Source organism: Pseudoliparis swirei, chromosome 11, assembly GCF_029220125.1.
Source record: "Pseudoliparis swirei isolate HS2019 ecotype Mariana Trench chromosome 11, NWPU_hadal_v1, whole genome shotgun sequence".
Taxonomy (NCBI): Eukaryota; Metazoa; Chordata; class Actinopteri; order Perciformes; family Liparidae; genus Pseudoliparis; species Pseudoliparis swirei.
Window position 1 is genome coordinate 14,216,793 of NC_079398.1, and position 17,225 is coordinate 14,234,017.

Here is a 17,225-nt window from a genome sequence, read left to right on the forward strand (position 1 = left end):
TCAACGCTAGAAATATTCACCAAAACAGACATTTTCATGCGGTCACATTTGTTTTCTACTTACTTTTCTCCAAGTCTCTGGTTACCTGCTGTTTAGTAATTACTAAGAATGACACCTGTCATAGATTTCCCAGCCTGAGGACGGTTTCTGCAACCTAAACTAATGTTTTAGTCATCCTGTAGTATCGAGTTCTCCGGGCGGATGGGAACCTTTGGACGGAAGAACTTGAGCCGCTTCATTGTTCCACACTGTCTGGATCCTCAGGCCCTTTGTCTTGATAGTGCACTATTTTGTTGTGGTTTCCTCCCCACAACGTGTGGTTTCCCTCCGGAGAACATGTCTGCCAGTCTAAAGGGATCTGGGCACAGGTTCTGTGGTTTCTGCCTGTCCATCTCCAGGACCCAGTCCTGCTCTGGGAGTTGGCCCAGTTACAATCCACCGTTGTCCTTACATGTGTTTTTCATATTTATATAATACCCAGGTGTAAGATGGATATAACACAATTAATTTCTTGCATCTATTAGAACAAAGCGAGTTTTATTTATTTTTGTGTCCTAATAATATACTGGTATAAAAACACAGCCACATATCTTTGGACTTTGTTTTGTGTTTTTAGGAGCTGGCAGCTAAAAATGAAATTGGCCTGAGTAAAAACCCCTTGAAGATTTCGTGGCTCGAAGGACAGCCCGAGGTTATTGCTCCAGCATCTCAACCCGGCCAGTTCATATCTTCACAGGTACCAGTATAACCATGCACTCTCCCTCTCTCATAAAGCATGTTGGCCTGATGTCACACATAATGTTCCCATGTACACACGGCTTCCAACAAAAAGACTATTGCCTAAGCACTGGCCCACAAAGAGAAGTATGTAAACCTTGTGAGGTTGTATTGTTGTATCAGTGGTGTGAGTATTACCCCAGTGCTTGCGTTCCCTTTGCGTGGTCTAGAACAATGTGTTTGCTTAAATGGGCTTCAGTTTATTTGATTTGGAGAGGTGAGGCGCTGGCCTGGGACTGGCCCACAGCCCCTGGTCAGCCACTCATTAACAGGCCTGACCTGGGAGACACCAGGAATGCAGAAAAAGCAGTGTGCAATAATGGTAGCCTGGCACGCGAGTCTGACCAAATGTCTGCATGGGTGCCATCGTCTATATATTGTTATTGATATAACTTAATATAAAATGGTTATTGCATAAACCCTAAATGCTTCCTTGAGAAAAACACATTTCCTTTCATGTGTAAGTATTGCCTCTTGTAATGTGTAAATCACAGCGGTCCATACTGCAATCTGGATATTTGATAATTGATTTGGCACGCCTAATATTTTGTCTTCAGCTACGTCCAGACACCAGAGGCACATTAACTCTTTTCCTGTTAAAGAACAATCTAATTTCAGCTGAATCCACCAGACTCTACAACGTTTTTTCTTCGCTGTCATAAGATTAGTATGAAGTAATGTTTTTTTACCCACTGTGTCCATTTCACTTCTCCAATGTTGTGATCTTGACCTGCGAGGGATTTCAGCTCAGTAGACTCTCTCTGTCTCCAGAGCTGCTGCTGAACTGGGCTTCACCCCTAAACTCAGTGCGGTCTCTCAGACCCCCCTGTCAAGGCTAGCATGTGAGACTCAGCCTGCACACTGGGACTTGTCACTCTAATCTCTTTAAATGTTATTATAGTAACCCGGTTTGCCTTACAGACAGCCAAAGCTGATTGGCTCATTTTTTATTTTTTTTGTCCTGCACCTTTGGCCGGGCAATTTTCACATTAGCCCTCTGCGAGAATACTTCTTGCTAAAGAGGCCCCGCATTGCATAACGGGTGAACCAGTGTCGATATTAGTAATGTTGTTCCACATCTGGCCTAGACACGGGGGGGCATTTGAGAAAGAGAAATAGAGGTTATAAGAAGCCAGAGCCTTGGAGGTCCTTCTCCCCGGACTCTTTCTGACGCCTGAAAATCTGATTCCTCTCCTATTGTCTATCCCGCCATTGCAACCCCACACCAGCCAGCTGCAATCACATGGAGCAGCTTGGGCAAGCTTCTTTAACCTCATCAATCCAAACACGGTGCTCAGAGAGTCAGGGGTCTCACTACAGGGAGCTCAGAGATGCAGATGCATGACTTCAGCCTCAGTTCCAGTTTACTAGGGGGAGCGATTCCCCTTCAGAACCCTGCAGGATCCCCAGACCGTGTCCATGATTTATGAGCCCCCCCCCACTGCATTTACCTAGTCATACGCACCACGAATTAAACAATTTCAAAATAGGAAAGGGCCACGTCTTCCATCTTCCTGACCGTGTGGAATTGCTTCCCAAGCTTTCAATTGTGTTGGGAAAGGATCTAGTTTCTCCCAGAGACTGTGTTTTTGTTGTGTCTTTACCTTTTGACATAATACACTGTCAAAGTGACAGATTGGGAAATGGGAATGTTTATGAAAGAAGTGCTGAAATGATGTGAAGTCTTTCCCAGGTCATTGCACCATTGTTCTGTGCACAGTTGCACATCTCAGTGAATTCAGAATTAGTCACGGTGCAACATAACATCAACTTTTCTGTGGTGTATAATTGAAGCCTGTGTGCAAACAGAAACACCGCAGATCTCATATATACTCTACATGTAATTGCAGTGTTTAATGAAAGCTGTAAATGGCTGCTGCATCAATATTTGATTTTAACATGTGTGGCCGATACCATAGAGTCGGAGTAATGATCACAGCTCACCCTCCAGTCGGTCTTGGTTTAGAAATCACGATCTCATTATTTGTTCTGTCTTTGCCAGGCGTACGGTTTGTGTTTCTGGGGTGATGTAATACCGTCATCAATCACTAGGTCTCCATTCAAGGTTTATTGCGCAGTTTAACGTACCGTATTATTTAACATGAACCTATCATAAAGGATTTGAATTTGAGCGTTCTCGCCCCGCTTCTTCCAGTTGAGCCGGAGAGTCATCATCGGCCTGTCACGATACAAACCAGGTGCAGCACAGCAGCTATTCTGGGATTGTTTTTCCAGCCCGCCGGTTTGCTTGTGCTCGAAAAAGTGCACTCTCATCTGAAATAGCCCCCAAATCTGGAAGAGATGCTTTGTATGCTGCCGTGCTTTTGGCGCCGTCAACCCCGGTCAGCCCTCTCTCTGATTGGAGATAAGACTTCTGTTTTGGGAGACCAGAGGGCTTCTGTGTTTGCTGTGATTGGACCCAAAATGAGGACATCGCATTGTTATTATTATTGATTTGTACCCGATGATAATATTGTGTGCCACGTTTGAATAGATATAGTAAATAATGAGTCAATTCAAGTAAATAGTGCCTTAAACAAATCAAGGTTACATTACATCACTTAAGATTAGTAATAAAAACATACAATAAGTCATGAAGCACCTGTAATAAATCCTAAATGAAATGAACAATAAATCATACAGTTTAACAATGGAGGTTAGTTCATCAATGAGTTAACCCTCTAAAGCCGACGTTACCGTCTTTAAGAGGCCGTAGTGGGACCAGTCCTAAAGCCAGAGTGAGGCAGTGAAAACTGGTATGGCTGATTTCAAAAGGGTCCCTTGACTTCTCACCTCAAGATATGTGAATGAAAATGGGTTACCCGAGTGCCCGTTTACAAACACGCCCAATGCTAATCTCAAGCAGTTTTTGGTATGTAGTATACATGTTTTTTGTTGTTGTTGCTTATTCTAAAAAGGTGTATTTTAAATCCTGGGTTCCCTAAACAGTCTTTGGATTGCATGAATTAGGTATAACTGGAAAGACTCTTGTGGATTCAACGAGTCCAATTGTATTCATATGCGATGACGCTACTCCCCATAGGTCACATTGGGAGAACACTGACATGCACGTATGAAATATAATGTTGTGACCTCTGGAATAATCAAAACCTAAGACCACAAGAATGAGGAATGGTCTCCCGCAAGGAACAGAATACCACACAGTTTATAAAAAGGATACACAGGTTTAGGGTAGCCTGAACTGTGTACACGCGTTTAAGTATTTTCTCACGAAAGGACATGTCAGCTGTGATTATTTTTTTGTCCAAATGTCATGATTACGCCCAATTCATCATGCATATCATGAGAGAGAGAGAGGGGGGGGGGGGGTAGCGGTTCTTGGTTGGCCCTCATGTCAATAGCTTGATAATACATCCTGACGTGATACAGAGAACTCAAACAATATCGGCTTCACAAAATCCCTGTGTGTGTGTGTGTGTGTGTGTGTGTGTGTGTGTGTGTGTGTGTGTGTGTGTGTGTGTGTGTGTGTGTGTGTGTGTGTGTGTGTGTGTGTGTGTGTGTGTGTGTGTGTGTGTGTGTGTGTGTGTGTGTGTGTGTGACCATGCAGCATATTGCAGTAACATCAGGTTGAACTGGAAGACACAAATACAGTAGACAGTATTATTTATAAGACAATATTTTAAGTACCTGACAAAATACATAACTCATAAGAGCTGCTCTTCAGCGAGATGACAGAGTTTCTCGGTATTCTGTATGACGGCACGTTTAGTTTTTTTGGAGGAAGAGAAGTGGTACCAGATGTTATTGGGTTACTTCACAGCTCGGTCAGTTTGTGCTGCACAGACAAGATCATTTGTCTTCAATTATGGGCTCTTTCTTCTCACATCAGTCATGTGGCGGAACACTTGTTGAGCTTAAGTTTATGTGATCTTTCACACTGAGAGCTCTTCTGTAGACAAGTCAAAGCAGCCAAGGACTCTTGCCTACAGGACATTTCTTTTCAGAAAAAGCAGGCAGGAAATTTGATTATTTGAAGATTATCATGAATAAGTACGGGATATCATGTCAGTGGATCTCTTTATCAATGACTGAACGACATGAAATATCTTTTTTTCCCCATCCGTACTCATTAGCACAATCATTTGTTTCCACTGTGTCCGTCTGACCAATTCTTCCTTCTCTTGAGAGGAAATGAAGCTTTGATTTTTATGAGCCATTGTAGCAAACAGTAGATGCAATGTAAAGTCTGTGTGACTGCTTATCTGGAAAAAGTAGCTTGTATTAAAATGTCTGACAAATGTCTGACACACCGGGACGGTGACTAGATACTGGTGAGGCGCACCAGTATCGCACTAGTCACCTCTTTGTGATACTGGTGGTCAAGTTTACTGGAATAGAGCATTTGTGACTTGACACGATATCCTGTTCGTCGCGTCCGTCTAATTTGGGTTTGTGCGTCGGCCCACCTTGAAGAAATGTGTTGCTGCGTGTTGTGGTGGATAAGCCAAGGCTATACATTCTGTAGAAGCTGTTCGGCGAGTCTCATACGAGCTCTATTTAAATGTCGACGGGATCACTTCTATCCACAAAACCACCAATCTTGGAATTTTTCTTTACTTCCTCAAAAATACAAAACAGTCAATCTTTGTTTTCATTGCAAGAAGAAGAAAAAAGCGTTCACAATGTGTTATTGTCGTAACATACACACGCAAGATGGCCAGTGATATCTGATATATAATTATAAATGGCAAAACAGATATACACTGCAGACATATGCACAAACATTGCCGTTTCTGTTTGGACGGACATAGAATCCTGAATCTATTGCTCGGAGTGGGACACTCGTGGTTCCTGTATTCCACAGCATGACCCACGGGAAACGTAGGAATGCGACCGGTGCTGGGTTCGCCCCACAGCCTTTCCTGGCAACCCCCCACTATGGCACAAGCGGCGGTTCTGTCCTGACTCTCCCCTCTCTAGACCTGGGCAAAGTGGACCGAGCTGGTCTGTACAAATCTTGGTTTGGCACACACACACACACACACACACACACGTACTGCTTGTACATGGACGCACGCATCGCCAGAGCACGTGAGATTCAAGCGAGTCTTTTTCTCGTGCCGGCTGTCTGTTTGGTCAGAAGGTAGTGTTTAAACCCTCATCAGGACTCTAGCTGCAGTCATGGATGTCTCTGGTCCTCCTCCCTCGACACCCCCTGCATATGTGGAAGTCTCATGTTACTCTTTACCACTCTCCTTCTCGTGCGCCACTCACCGGAGCATCAGACTCTGATTTGCAGCTAAGAAAACAGCCGTCTTGGCCTTTTTTCTTTTGGTCTCAGGTCTTGGACCCGTGGCCTGGCTTGGTCTGCAGCCCAACCTGCCACCACTGGCTGGCTTTTATTGGAAGCAGGGCTAAGTGTTTGTTTTCCCTGCATTGTTGGTAATGGGAGATGGGGGGTACCTCGGTCTACCTTTGAGTGGGGCCTCTGGGATGCGTGCGGAGGAGAAATTGCCCTCTGCACACAATAGTTTGGCAAGCACGCCAAGAGCCAAGACATCACAGCTCGAGGACCTTGGACTCCAGCCGCAGCTTTTCTTTTCTTAAACACAACACTCTTAAGTCTTAACAGCCGTCTTCAGTGCCGTGCTGCGTGGTTTCAGGGAATTTCAATCGCAAAGGAGGAAAGTCAAAGAAGCTGAAAATGTGCATCTCGGATTCTCACATTTGACAGTTAAATAATTAACTTAAACTATGTACCTAATGAGGACATTAACTTTTTTTTAAAACGTGAACACACATGCTGTGGACCACAGTGTGCGATAGACAACATATCTGGTGCTCTATAAAACATGAAGCTAAATTGCTTGATAAAAAAAGTCACATAATAATCAAAAAAGGCAGAATCTTTCATCCTGTGTATCAGTCTTTTCAGTGGAGTTTACCTCCATTATAACGTAGATCTATATCTTGTAGCAATGGGATTATACCATCATATATCTCCGGATCTCTCAACGATAACCAAAGCTTGAGGATATTCATTTGTCCACATAATCAGGGGTGTGTGGAAGTCGGCCTCCCCCATATTCTGAATGTTTATGAAAGCCTTTCTGTAGCGCCTGGCTGCGGGCTTTTGTCCATCACCTGGAGAACATCATCCAGGATCGAAGGGCCCAGATCAAAGCTGAATGAAAAGCCGCTGTCCTCCTTGTGCTGTCCAACAGTTGGGTCACGTGTCTCTGGGGAGTCCTCGTCCTTGTCTGAATTCAGGCTGCCGCGTCCGACGCTGTGGGCCAGATTGGGAGCAACACTCCTTCCACTTTGGTAGCCATCCTCCTTTTCCATCTCTGCGTCCCTGTGCAGCAGCGGCATGGAGGTGCTTTTCCTTCTCCTCTGGGACGCGGGGTGCCCATGCCAGTCAGGGCTCTCTGAGCCCTCGGCCTCATCGAGGTTCAGGCGAGGGGGCTTCGGCGGGGGAGAGCAGGCCAGGAAAAGGTTCTGCTCACTCTGGGAGCTCTGCAGAAGCAGACCGTGGCCCGTCTTTAAGAAGGACAGGTCTCCAAAGCTGTCTTTGTGGACATCGTTGCCAATATGTGAGATGTGACGGAAGTCCGCCAGTGGTAGGCTAATCATGTTGACAGACAGCACCTCCCTGCGCTTGGTGCTCCTGCCGGGCCAGCGGCTGGACGATGGCTTTCTGTGCGACGATGCTCGAAGTGGCATCTTGGAAGATCTGGTTGAGATGGACCCAAATGTTCATGTATGTCCTCAGCCTTGCTCTGCTCTTGTGTTTGCTCCTTTGTGAGACGGCTAATCCTCAGGAAGTGGTGAAACGTGTGAACATTATTCCATCTGCATAAAACACAAGAAAAGAGAAGTTATAGTTTAGCCAATCCAAGTCTAGTACCGGGTTTGGGATGCTACGATATTAACTCCTTTTTTATAATGGAGGCATCCCGCACACCTCGCTCCAGAGCAGGCCTGTCTGTGCGTGCTCTTCGAGTTGAGCTCCAGATGTAGGTGTTGTACTGAATCAGTCGGCTTCATGCGAATCAGCAGCCAATGGTTTTAGAGATGTGCACCTGCTGCCTTTGATTTTGATTTAATTAAATTCAATATAATGGGCAGCACGCTGTTCCAGCAATGCTTTCATTTATAAATATTTACTTTTCAGATCCCATTGTTTTCTCATAAAATGAAGGTGTGGTCTGTAGCCAATCCTCTAAACTCTAAAGGAAGTCTATCAGCCTACTTAAGACTTCCAGGAACAACAGCAACAACAATTCAGGTTTCCAAATGGTAACAGGTGCACGGCATGCAAGCAAATCATATATCTCTTCACATTTTGTTTTAGGAGAACGTGAGGTTTCCGCCTTAAATCATAATAATTACCGTCGCATTGAAAATGCGGAAGGTTATGTTTTGATCGCCGTGTATTTATTTATATATTTATTTGTATGCGTGTTACTCGCATAACACAAAAAGTATTAAACCGAATCGCATGAAATTTGGTGGGATGATTGGTTATTATCCGGGGACCATTTGATTAGATTTTGGGATCGACGGGGTCAACGGTCAAGGTCATGAAAAGGTCAAAATCTTCTTGAATCGCATGCAATTTGGTGGGATGATTGGTTATTATCCGGGGACCATTTGATTAGATTTTGGGATCAATCGGGTCAAAGGTCAAGGTCATGAAAAGGTCTAAACCTTCTTTTTACCATAGCGCGGTAAATTTATATCCAATTGGCATGCAACTAATGCCAACATGTTCATAATTCAATGCCCAATCTTGAGATATGCGAAGGTATGCGCTCTACTGAGTGCCCATTCTAGTTTTACTATGTTTTATGTTTCTGAAATAGCTGGGATGCAGTCCGTTTATTTTGCTGTATGAGAGTTATGCAGTGACTCTGGATATGGAAAAATAGTTTAATATTTTTATTCCATAAATAACAATGTCGGCATTGCATTTCATACTAAGTTATCCGATTATCAGACTTAAGAGGAATTATTTTGCTTCTTTGTCAAAATGAAACAATACAATAATAATTCAAATTAAAGTCCAACTAAAGAGCATGTTTGCATTCCGTGACCTGTAATCATTTTATTGAGTAAAACAGAACTTAGTTAATAAACTCTGGCATACCGATTACATAATGTGCCTAGTTTCTGTGATTTTACGGTCTCCCAAACGGTTTCACCCACATTAGATCTATGTTCGTGACTTGAAACACTCACTCTGTAAATTTGTACGCCACTACAGAAAACAGGTTTTGTTGGCCCGTAAAGGTTTTATCGTCACTTTATTAGCAGCGGGAGATTGGATAGCGTGGACACAACAGCATTCCTTTCCAAACATGTCAGTTTGTCCGAGGAGGAGTCTCAGGATTTCTGCCATGAGTATCATGTTCAGGAAACACTTTGCACGAATTAATGAAGCCCATTAAAACACATTGGCCAAAAAACAACTTTTAAATGATCTTCCTTAATGCTGCCACAAACAATCCATCTTTGGGACAGATGAGGAATTTGTCTGATGAAAAATGTAACCACTAGTTAAAAGACATTGGTTACACGTTTTTTCCTTTTCATGCAGTGGTTTGTCTATTTGGATCAACAAAACAATAGGATAGATCAAGACTGATTAGTTCTTACCTGTTTTGCTGAGCAAATACAAGATGTTTGAATCCAACACACACACACCCGTCTCTGTCAGGACACTAGGCAGCGTCTACCTGCACACCCTGACACACTCATTCTTGACATGATGGGGCTTGTTCAACGGTTACATTGCACATCTTTAAAATCGAGTGAGGGACCTTCCCTCTGGTGTCACAACCAAGTCAACCTTTACATTGAATCGTAGCATTTAACCCTCAGGCGTTTCTTACCGCTGTCCCTTGCTGTTAGGTGAGTGTTTTCAGCCCTGGGACATTTGATCCGTCCTGTCTTTGCGAATCTTTCCCAGTGTAAACTCCGTCCTGCCTTGCAGAGCTCTCCAGGTGTGTTGTCGGTGAAAGTCTTCTTAGCCAAAGAGATAAGCCAGGTGGGGTCAGAGTACAAGTGTGTTAAGGCATCCAGGTGGAGGCTCGCCTTCAACTGGTTTCCTTACTTTATATTTGCAGTCATCCCACCTTAAAATGGTTGCCAGCCATCAGATTATATCATCCTGGTTGTGGTGAATGAAGGCCATTTAGTCAAATGTGTTAAAATAAGTCCTGCTGGTTGGTTGGCTGCACCCATTACCTTTATAGAGACAAGCTGCTGATTTAATTCCTGTGATATTGAAATGTGGCACCTAAACTCTCTTCAAGAGCAGTTTGCGAGAGGGGAAGTTGAGATTGAATAGGTGTGTGTGTGCGTGTGTTTCATAGATAGTGTGTTTGTATCTAAAAGGAAGTCATAGTCAGTGGGCAAACGGGTCAGCCATTCAGAGGAGGGGGTTAACTGATCTCTAGTCTCCATGTCATTGTCTCTGCTCTGCCGATTCCCTGATGTCCTGCCGACGGCTTCTCTCTCAAACAGACATGTATGTACAGGCACGCCGGGTTGCACAACAAAGATAACGTGCTGCGTTTCCACTTCTAACGCCTTCAGCCTGTTGTCGTTGCCTTTCGGAATGCGTCATCAACACAGGAATGGAAATTGTGTTCGAACAGAAAACTTTTAATCTGTTCTGCGAAATTTGTTTGTGTTAAAAACGGCTGAAGCATTGTGTTGTGCTCTAACAGGCAGCCCTTTTTTTATTTATTTTTACTTGTGCTGTTTATGTCCTGTTGGTTTTATGGTTTGGAGAGTTTCTTTTTTATTATTCTAGATTATAGATCCGTGCCACTTTTTGTTTTTAAAGAGAATATATTAAGATGAACATGCCATCCAAGTCTTAAAATGAGCATTCCAGCAGAAACGAGGTCCCGTCTGTGGATCCCTTTGTTCAGCGTCGTAAAGCTCCTCCTTGTTCATTAAACTTAAACATACAGGATGTGAATGAAATGGACAAATCATATCTTTAACTGTTCTTCCAATCCTTTCATATTGATCTAATAAACAAAAGGCGTGCAGCCTGATCCTCTTTTGTTCTCCCGCTGCGCACTCTAGCGCCAGAGCGGTCTGCAACACCAGACACAAATACTCACGCACATGAAATGATCATAACATTTACTCAAGACTGAAACGGAATATTTTTTAAACATTTATTTCGTAAAAAACCCTGCTCCTTCCACAATATTGCTTTAATGCTGGAAGGCAATCAGGGTGAAGTGCTTGTATTGGAATGACCTCACAAGACCTTCTGTGTGACCCCAGTCAGATCTTTTAGTTTGTTGTCATGCTATGTAGCCTCTGGGCTGAGGCGTTAAACCCGAGCTGGATTTCTGTAAAAGCTTCTTCTCTACGGCCTGACCATAGCAGGCCGTGTGGTTCGATGCAGCTTTGTTGGGCCTGAAATCTGGGATGCTGCGTGTTTTTGTTGTTGCAGGATAAAAAGTGTTTCCAGATATTGTTTTGACTGCTGCTAGAAGCCCAAACTGAGGCTTTGGTTGATATTCTTCTGGTCCGTTGTTGTGTGTTCTCCAGCTTCAGCTTTATCGAGGCCCTCAGACTGCCAACATGTCGATTGGATTTACAGCATAAACTGATTCTTTTTTATGAATTTTTCATTTTTCAATTATGACAAACATAGGACTTACTGTGCTTCGAAACCAAACAATAAGACAAGACAGTCAACTGCTCTCTCTGAAGCAGTTCCCAGGGGCTTCTCTCTGTAACATGCTTCCACCAATTCTGTCATCATCCTCATGATTGTCGTGACTGTTTGTCTGCAGAGTTTTTATGGCTCGGTGATGAGATTTTTGACTGCGCTTCAACTGAAACTCGGCACGCTGTTCAGAGGAAGTGCAGTCACTCAGTTACTTGAAGCCTCATGACGGAGATCTGACGACATTCAAAGTCCAGGTGTTAAATCCTTCAACATCGAGTGCCGACTCATTCCCACATGACAACGATTACAGTCGCCTCTAATGAACTCGGTGAGGCCGCAGCAGACCCGACACACCGAGGGATGACTAGGCGAGATAATTCATGAAGAAGCGTATACTTCTCATGAGGTAATGTATGTTGACGCCCAATACTATTAACAACCTGACGCAGCTTGATTATTTCGGTACGCTTTAGACTTAACGTTGTTGTGAGGCCTGTTTTGGCCTTCTGGCACCATCATGCACGGTTCACCGTTTACAAAGGAGCTGTAATGTTTTCAAATGGACTTGAAGCAAGAAATCTAAGCATAATTTATTTCTACTTGTAAATAATGATAATTAGTATTTTAAAAAAATCGTAATTTTCTACCAGAGGGTGATTCTTTGGGCCCGTGGATGTAAAGTACATAGGATTGAGCAGCCATCCCCACTCCCGTCACTCAACTATCAACTGGTCAATAAAGGCATAAGATTCCCCTGCAGAGATTTTGTGTTATTAAATAGATGAATATATTGTGCTTATGTTGATCTCTTTGTTATGCCCACACTTATAAAATGTATTCTGTGTTTATAGCTCACAGAATAATTTACATATGCATAACTCATAACATCCCATTTCTTTCCAGTTCATGTGGGCGGTCTGTGATGGCTGGGAACGTACTGCTCCGGCTCCTGACACTGAATCATTAGTAATTATAAAATCATAGTCAGGATATTTAGAATTCTTTGAAGACGGGGGATAAGAAATAAATAGTTTAAAGCAGGATACATCTCACTCGCTGTATGTTCTGCTCATTAAATAGTGAAGGACCCATTTTAATATGAGTACATGTATACGTACAGAAAGTACAGACATTTCAAATTGTATCTTTGGCACATTTACTTCGTTTTCTTTTCTCTTCTCCCCTCATAAAGCCCGAGTTATTTTTGACATCTCCGCGGTTCGGGCTGCATTCTCACTAGTCGTGCGGCCAATGTGAAATCTGTTGCAATCAGAGGGCTTTTCCCGTAAGGCCAGGATCTGAAAGACATAATTTTGCTTTTACAGCGATATATTGTCAGATATTAAAGAGGCGAAACCCCCACATCTCCCTATTCTAGGATCCCTGAGCTCATCCATCATCAAGAGAAATGCCAGGGCACCAGGAGTTCAGGTCGTTGCTGCCATTTCTCTTTTCACTGTTTGTTTCCTTAACTTGGTAACAGTTTCCAAAAGGCACTCCTCGTCTCCATCCAACAGGCTTCTTTTCTGTCCAATACACACACACACACACACACACACACACACACACACACACACACACACACACACACACACACACACAGTGCTGCCTTTTTTCCCTTCCCTTCACCTTTGATTGTTATTGGTCAAGACTAGAGTTGACACGCAATCGCCCCAACTATCTGATGAAGAAAAGAGAATTGTAGAAAAGATAAGTGTTTTATATAACAGATTATCCGTGATAAAAAACATCTTGATAAAAAGTCTTTGGCGCTCAGACTCTTCGGGAGACTTGTCATGGACGGCCGTCTGCCCTGAGCAGCAGCAAGATGAATCCCAAGTGGAGTCGAGACCCTTTGTGTGTGGGTAGCTGCGGACTCCGCTGTGACTGGTGGCCTGAGGGCGCTGATAAGTCTGCAAAGACTGAGCGCTTACGAGGGGAGTGTGTGACTGCAGAATGGATGTCCAAAAGGCAGAGAGAGATGTGTATTGATGTAAGAGGACAGGCTGACAATGTCGGCGTGTCGCTGCGCCGTTGGATAGACGTGATCAGCTGATGAGAACACATGATCACACAATCGACAATGAAAGAAAGGAAAATATAATTGAATGGCGGGATGTATAAGAAATAAATTACAGGCCGTAGGATTCTCACTTAACCTTCCTTTGCGCCTGATCATGTGAAAAGCTTTAGAAATCAACTTTGTCTTTTTATCTCAAAGTTTTTGTCACCGCTCTTTGAAATGTTCTAAATAAATATTTTAGACACGATAAATATTTTTCTCATTGTCGTTTGGAGGCATGGATGTATATTCTGCAGCTCGCACATACAATAATTGTCACAGTCGGGGATCTCTCGATGTTTTCACCGAGAAATATTTGGAGATCAATTCGAAAGCCAGATGTTTGCAGTACACGTGCGTTGAAAGAGTTGAATACAGGAAGTATATTTGGGCCTTAATCTCTGTGTAGTGCTTGTCCTTCACTAACAAAAACAGTATAATAGACCAAACCTTAAGGGTATTACGTCTGCCGAGTCTTATAATGGATGATGATTAATCCACCACCATTTACAAAGCTGGCCTGTTCGTTTGAGTTAGCAGGAGTGCCCCCCGCCCCCAGACACACACACACACACACTAACAAACACACACACACACTAACAAACACACGATTTCTAAATAAGTGTTCACCTCTCATAAATCACCTACTTCATAGGTCTGTGACACACACAGAAACACGAACCACGCCACCGCACACGCTCGGGATAAATGGTTCCTTGATTAACTTTACCCGAGTGCATTAGAGGCAGACATGTCTGCCTGGACCACAGAGCGGGCTTGTTAAGGAAGCCATTGAATTACAGGACATTCCCAGCCATCGCAGAAGCCATTTCTTCTCTTGGCAGCAAAGTCTGTAACGTCTAGTTAGAAATATCTGGCGACTGGCGGTGTTAATGAGTGACCCATCTATCGAAGACCCGTTGGTGACATCTCAGGCTGCAAGGTGAAGAGACTATAAACATTTAAATGATGCAGAATAGAAGTATATCAGTATATATATATATATGCACTTGAATTCCAATTCCTTTTTATTTAGACAATATTATAATATATTTCTAAATGAATAGGAATTGGAATGCAAGTGCATATATATATATATATATATATTTTCTTTTTTTGAAGTTACGACAGTGGAATTTCAGTTTCTGAAGTGATAGAAGCCCCGTTAAATGCTCCTTGAGAGTTGTTACCTTGAAGCTTAAATAATTTGATGGTTTCCACTTTCCTTGTTTATCAGGTTGCTGCACCAGCGCGTCTCTCTGCCTTTTGTCTCTCGATCTGTGTGCTTCTCTCTTTTTCTTATTAGGCATACTTTTTTTAATTTAGGAATAGGGTTTATGCTCCTGTAAGCGGAGACATAGTATCACTACATTTCACTTACAAATGAACGGACATGGTCAAAAGCACCGTTACTGACAGTATGAAGTATGTTGTTGCTTCTTGTGTGTCCTCTTTCCGGCAATGAAGTTGTGGTTTTCGCTTTAGACGCATCAACGGAGCACATCACAAAGGACAGGGACGTCGGCTGGAGGAATCTTTATGCGTATGCAGCAAATTACGTAGAACATCTGAATACATTTCGGAAAGTCACTGAATGGTTGGACGAGTACACGATGTGAAGAATATGCTGTGGCCTGAAGAGTTACAAGATCTCAACCCAGTTGAGAGGACATTTTATGATCTGATCAAATGAGAGGTGCAGAGTCTGTCTCAAGGAGCCGTGAAGCTGAACTGGAGGCTCGAGGAGGTCCAGCCTCTCAAGACACTGTGACATGTGACTCGTTTTAGGGGAAGAAATCCCCTCTTTTGTTTGTGATTGTTTGCTTGAAAATAGTTATTTAATTTTTTATTTTCTAGAGATGGTTTCAGTTTTTTTTCCCTTCAGTGTCAGTTCATGGTGATTGTAGTGCCGACACTCTTCCTTCTCTATTGCATACACACACTCACTCGTTTCCTCACGCTTACGTACTCACACACATGGAGGAATGGTGTAATGTGCAGCTGATCTGGACAACTTGTGCCAGGGGAACCCAGTGGCCACCTGCGGACCGTGTGTGTGTGTGTGTGTGTGTGTGTGTGTGTGTGTGTGTGTGTGTGTGTGTGTGTGTGTGTGTGTGTGTGTGTGTGACTGCCATCCTACCTCTGTGGTGTCTTTGTACGGAGGCCCATTGTTTGTGTTCGGTGGTTTCCTACACATCCTGGGCCCCAGTGTTACAGCAAAACACACGCATACTACAAAAGCAAGTATTTAGTTCCAGAGTGAGTTGTCAGACCAACGTTGACCTGCACTTCATACTCGTGGCCAGAAGAGGGCGCGGTAGAGTGAAGATACATTTGCTGAGGAACAGTATTCTACATACAGCTTGCTTGCTTGCGTTTGGTTTAATTTGAAGATGCAGGAGTTGTTTATTTACCTCATGGCGTTCGCGTGATATTTCAGAGTTACGTGTCAGACGAGGGCTTGAGCTCATATGACTGGAATGATAATAGCAGCTTTCCTCAAATCAGGGGTTGGGGGGGAGTAACTTCCCCTCACCGACCCTCTCTTCTTCCTTCATGCTAACGCTCTTTCTCTTCGCACATGGATGCTGGAGTCCCTGTGATGTTTTCCAGATGCTCAGCATTGACAAAAATCAACCTCTCCTCCTCCGATTGCTCTCACTTGCCAGTCCTTTATTCACACACTCACTCGCTTTCTCGCTCACTGTCTTGTTAAAGAGACACTTCCTGGATACAATCCAATAAGACAATGGCTTACTCTGTGGCCACGTGGCCCCCCCTCCGCTTCGACGGTCTTTGCGAGTGTACGATGAGTGTGTTACGGCATCATCCTAGGTGCAAATTCAAATTTACCAAAAAAGCATCTCCATGCTTTTTAGACCGTGTGTGTAGGACGTCTCGCCTGTTTTCCACCCTGCTTGATTAGCCATTAGCCAGTGGCTGCCCTCTCCCCCCCCACAGGAAGAGACTCTGTCGCCATCGTCATCCAAGCCCAAGGCCTTCAAAGAAATCACACACCCAGTGAGAGGCCGGGCGACCGCCAGGCTTAATCCCAGCCCTCATTTTGGGGTTTAATGACCTCAGGCAGCGGAATTACCCTTAAATTACCCTGTCAGCTTGTCTGCGGGCGGCTGTCTCCGACATGTTCGCTCTGCCGTCACGCTCACTGAGATGAGGGCATCTGGAGGAGTCCCCCTCTCCGCCGCTGTGCGCCCACAGGACCTGTCGCGAAAGCAAACAGACAGCGGACGGTGACTGCGGTGTCATTCACTCCGTGTGCATGTTTGACTTTTGATTACCTCCCAGTGCAACGGCCAACTGTAAATATGCCCTGATTATTGCTTAAAGGGCCACTCTCAGAAAATATTGTAAATGCCCCCTTAAATTCAAGCTGATGTCTTTGATTGGTTGTCAGCCAACATCGCAAAACCCAAAGTTATTCAGTTGTAAAACATATTTTTCTATGAAACATGACATGAGTGATTAATCAAATTACCAAAATAGTAGAAACTGTTCTGCTGCTCAACTAGTCAATTATTTGTAAATGTTTGAAAAAGCAAGAAGTCTGACTCAAATCAAATACTTAGAAAACAGCTGTATTTTGTCTGTTTTAATAGATATTCATTGTGACTGATGATGTGTGCTTTCAGATGACAGAAACGCTTCCATGTTGTAATAACCTCTCTGTGTTACCTTGTTTGACGTTGTCTCTCTCTCACCTAC

General features: G+C 43.6%; 2 protein-coding genes across 2 annotated transcripts in view; one reads left to right on the forward strand and one right to left on the reverse strand.

Annotated features, from left to right (window-relative positions):
* The window catches only part of dnajc17 (DnaJ (Hsp40) homolog, subfamily C, member 17), a 35,281-nt gene that overhangs the window by 17,775 nt on the left and 281 nt on the right, over positions 1-17,225 (forward strand). The window contains exon 10 of the mRNA XM_056426068.1: positions 617-736. Within this exon, the coding sequence (XP_056282043.1) occupies positions 617-736 (120 nt within the window). The remainder of the gene's footprint in view (positions 1-616; positions 737-17,225) is intronic.
* LOC130201250 (cdc42 effector protein 3) lies at positions 5,337-17,213 on the reverse strand. Its single transcript, XM_056426070.1, has 2 exons — positions 16,611-17,213; positions 5,337-7,590 (listed from the first exon to the last, which is right to left on the reverse strand). The coding sequence occupies exon 2, from the start codon at positions 7,459-7,461 to the stop codon at positions 6,835-6,837; it is 627 nt and encodes a 208-aa protein (XP_056282045.1). The 5' UTR covers positions 7,462-7,590; positions 16,611-17,213; the 3' UTR covers positions 5,337-6,834.

What these genes read in the sequence shown, in the direction of transcription:
- LOC130201250 (XM_056426070.1), bottom strand. Translation starts at nt 7,461, where the DNA reads ATGCCACTTCGAGCATCGTCGCACAGAAAGCCATCGTCCAGCCGCTGG.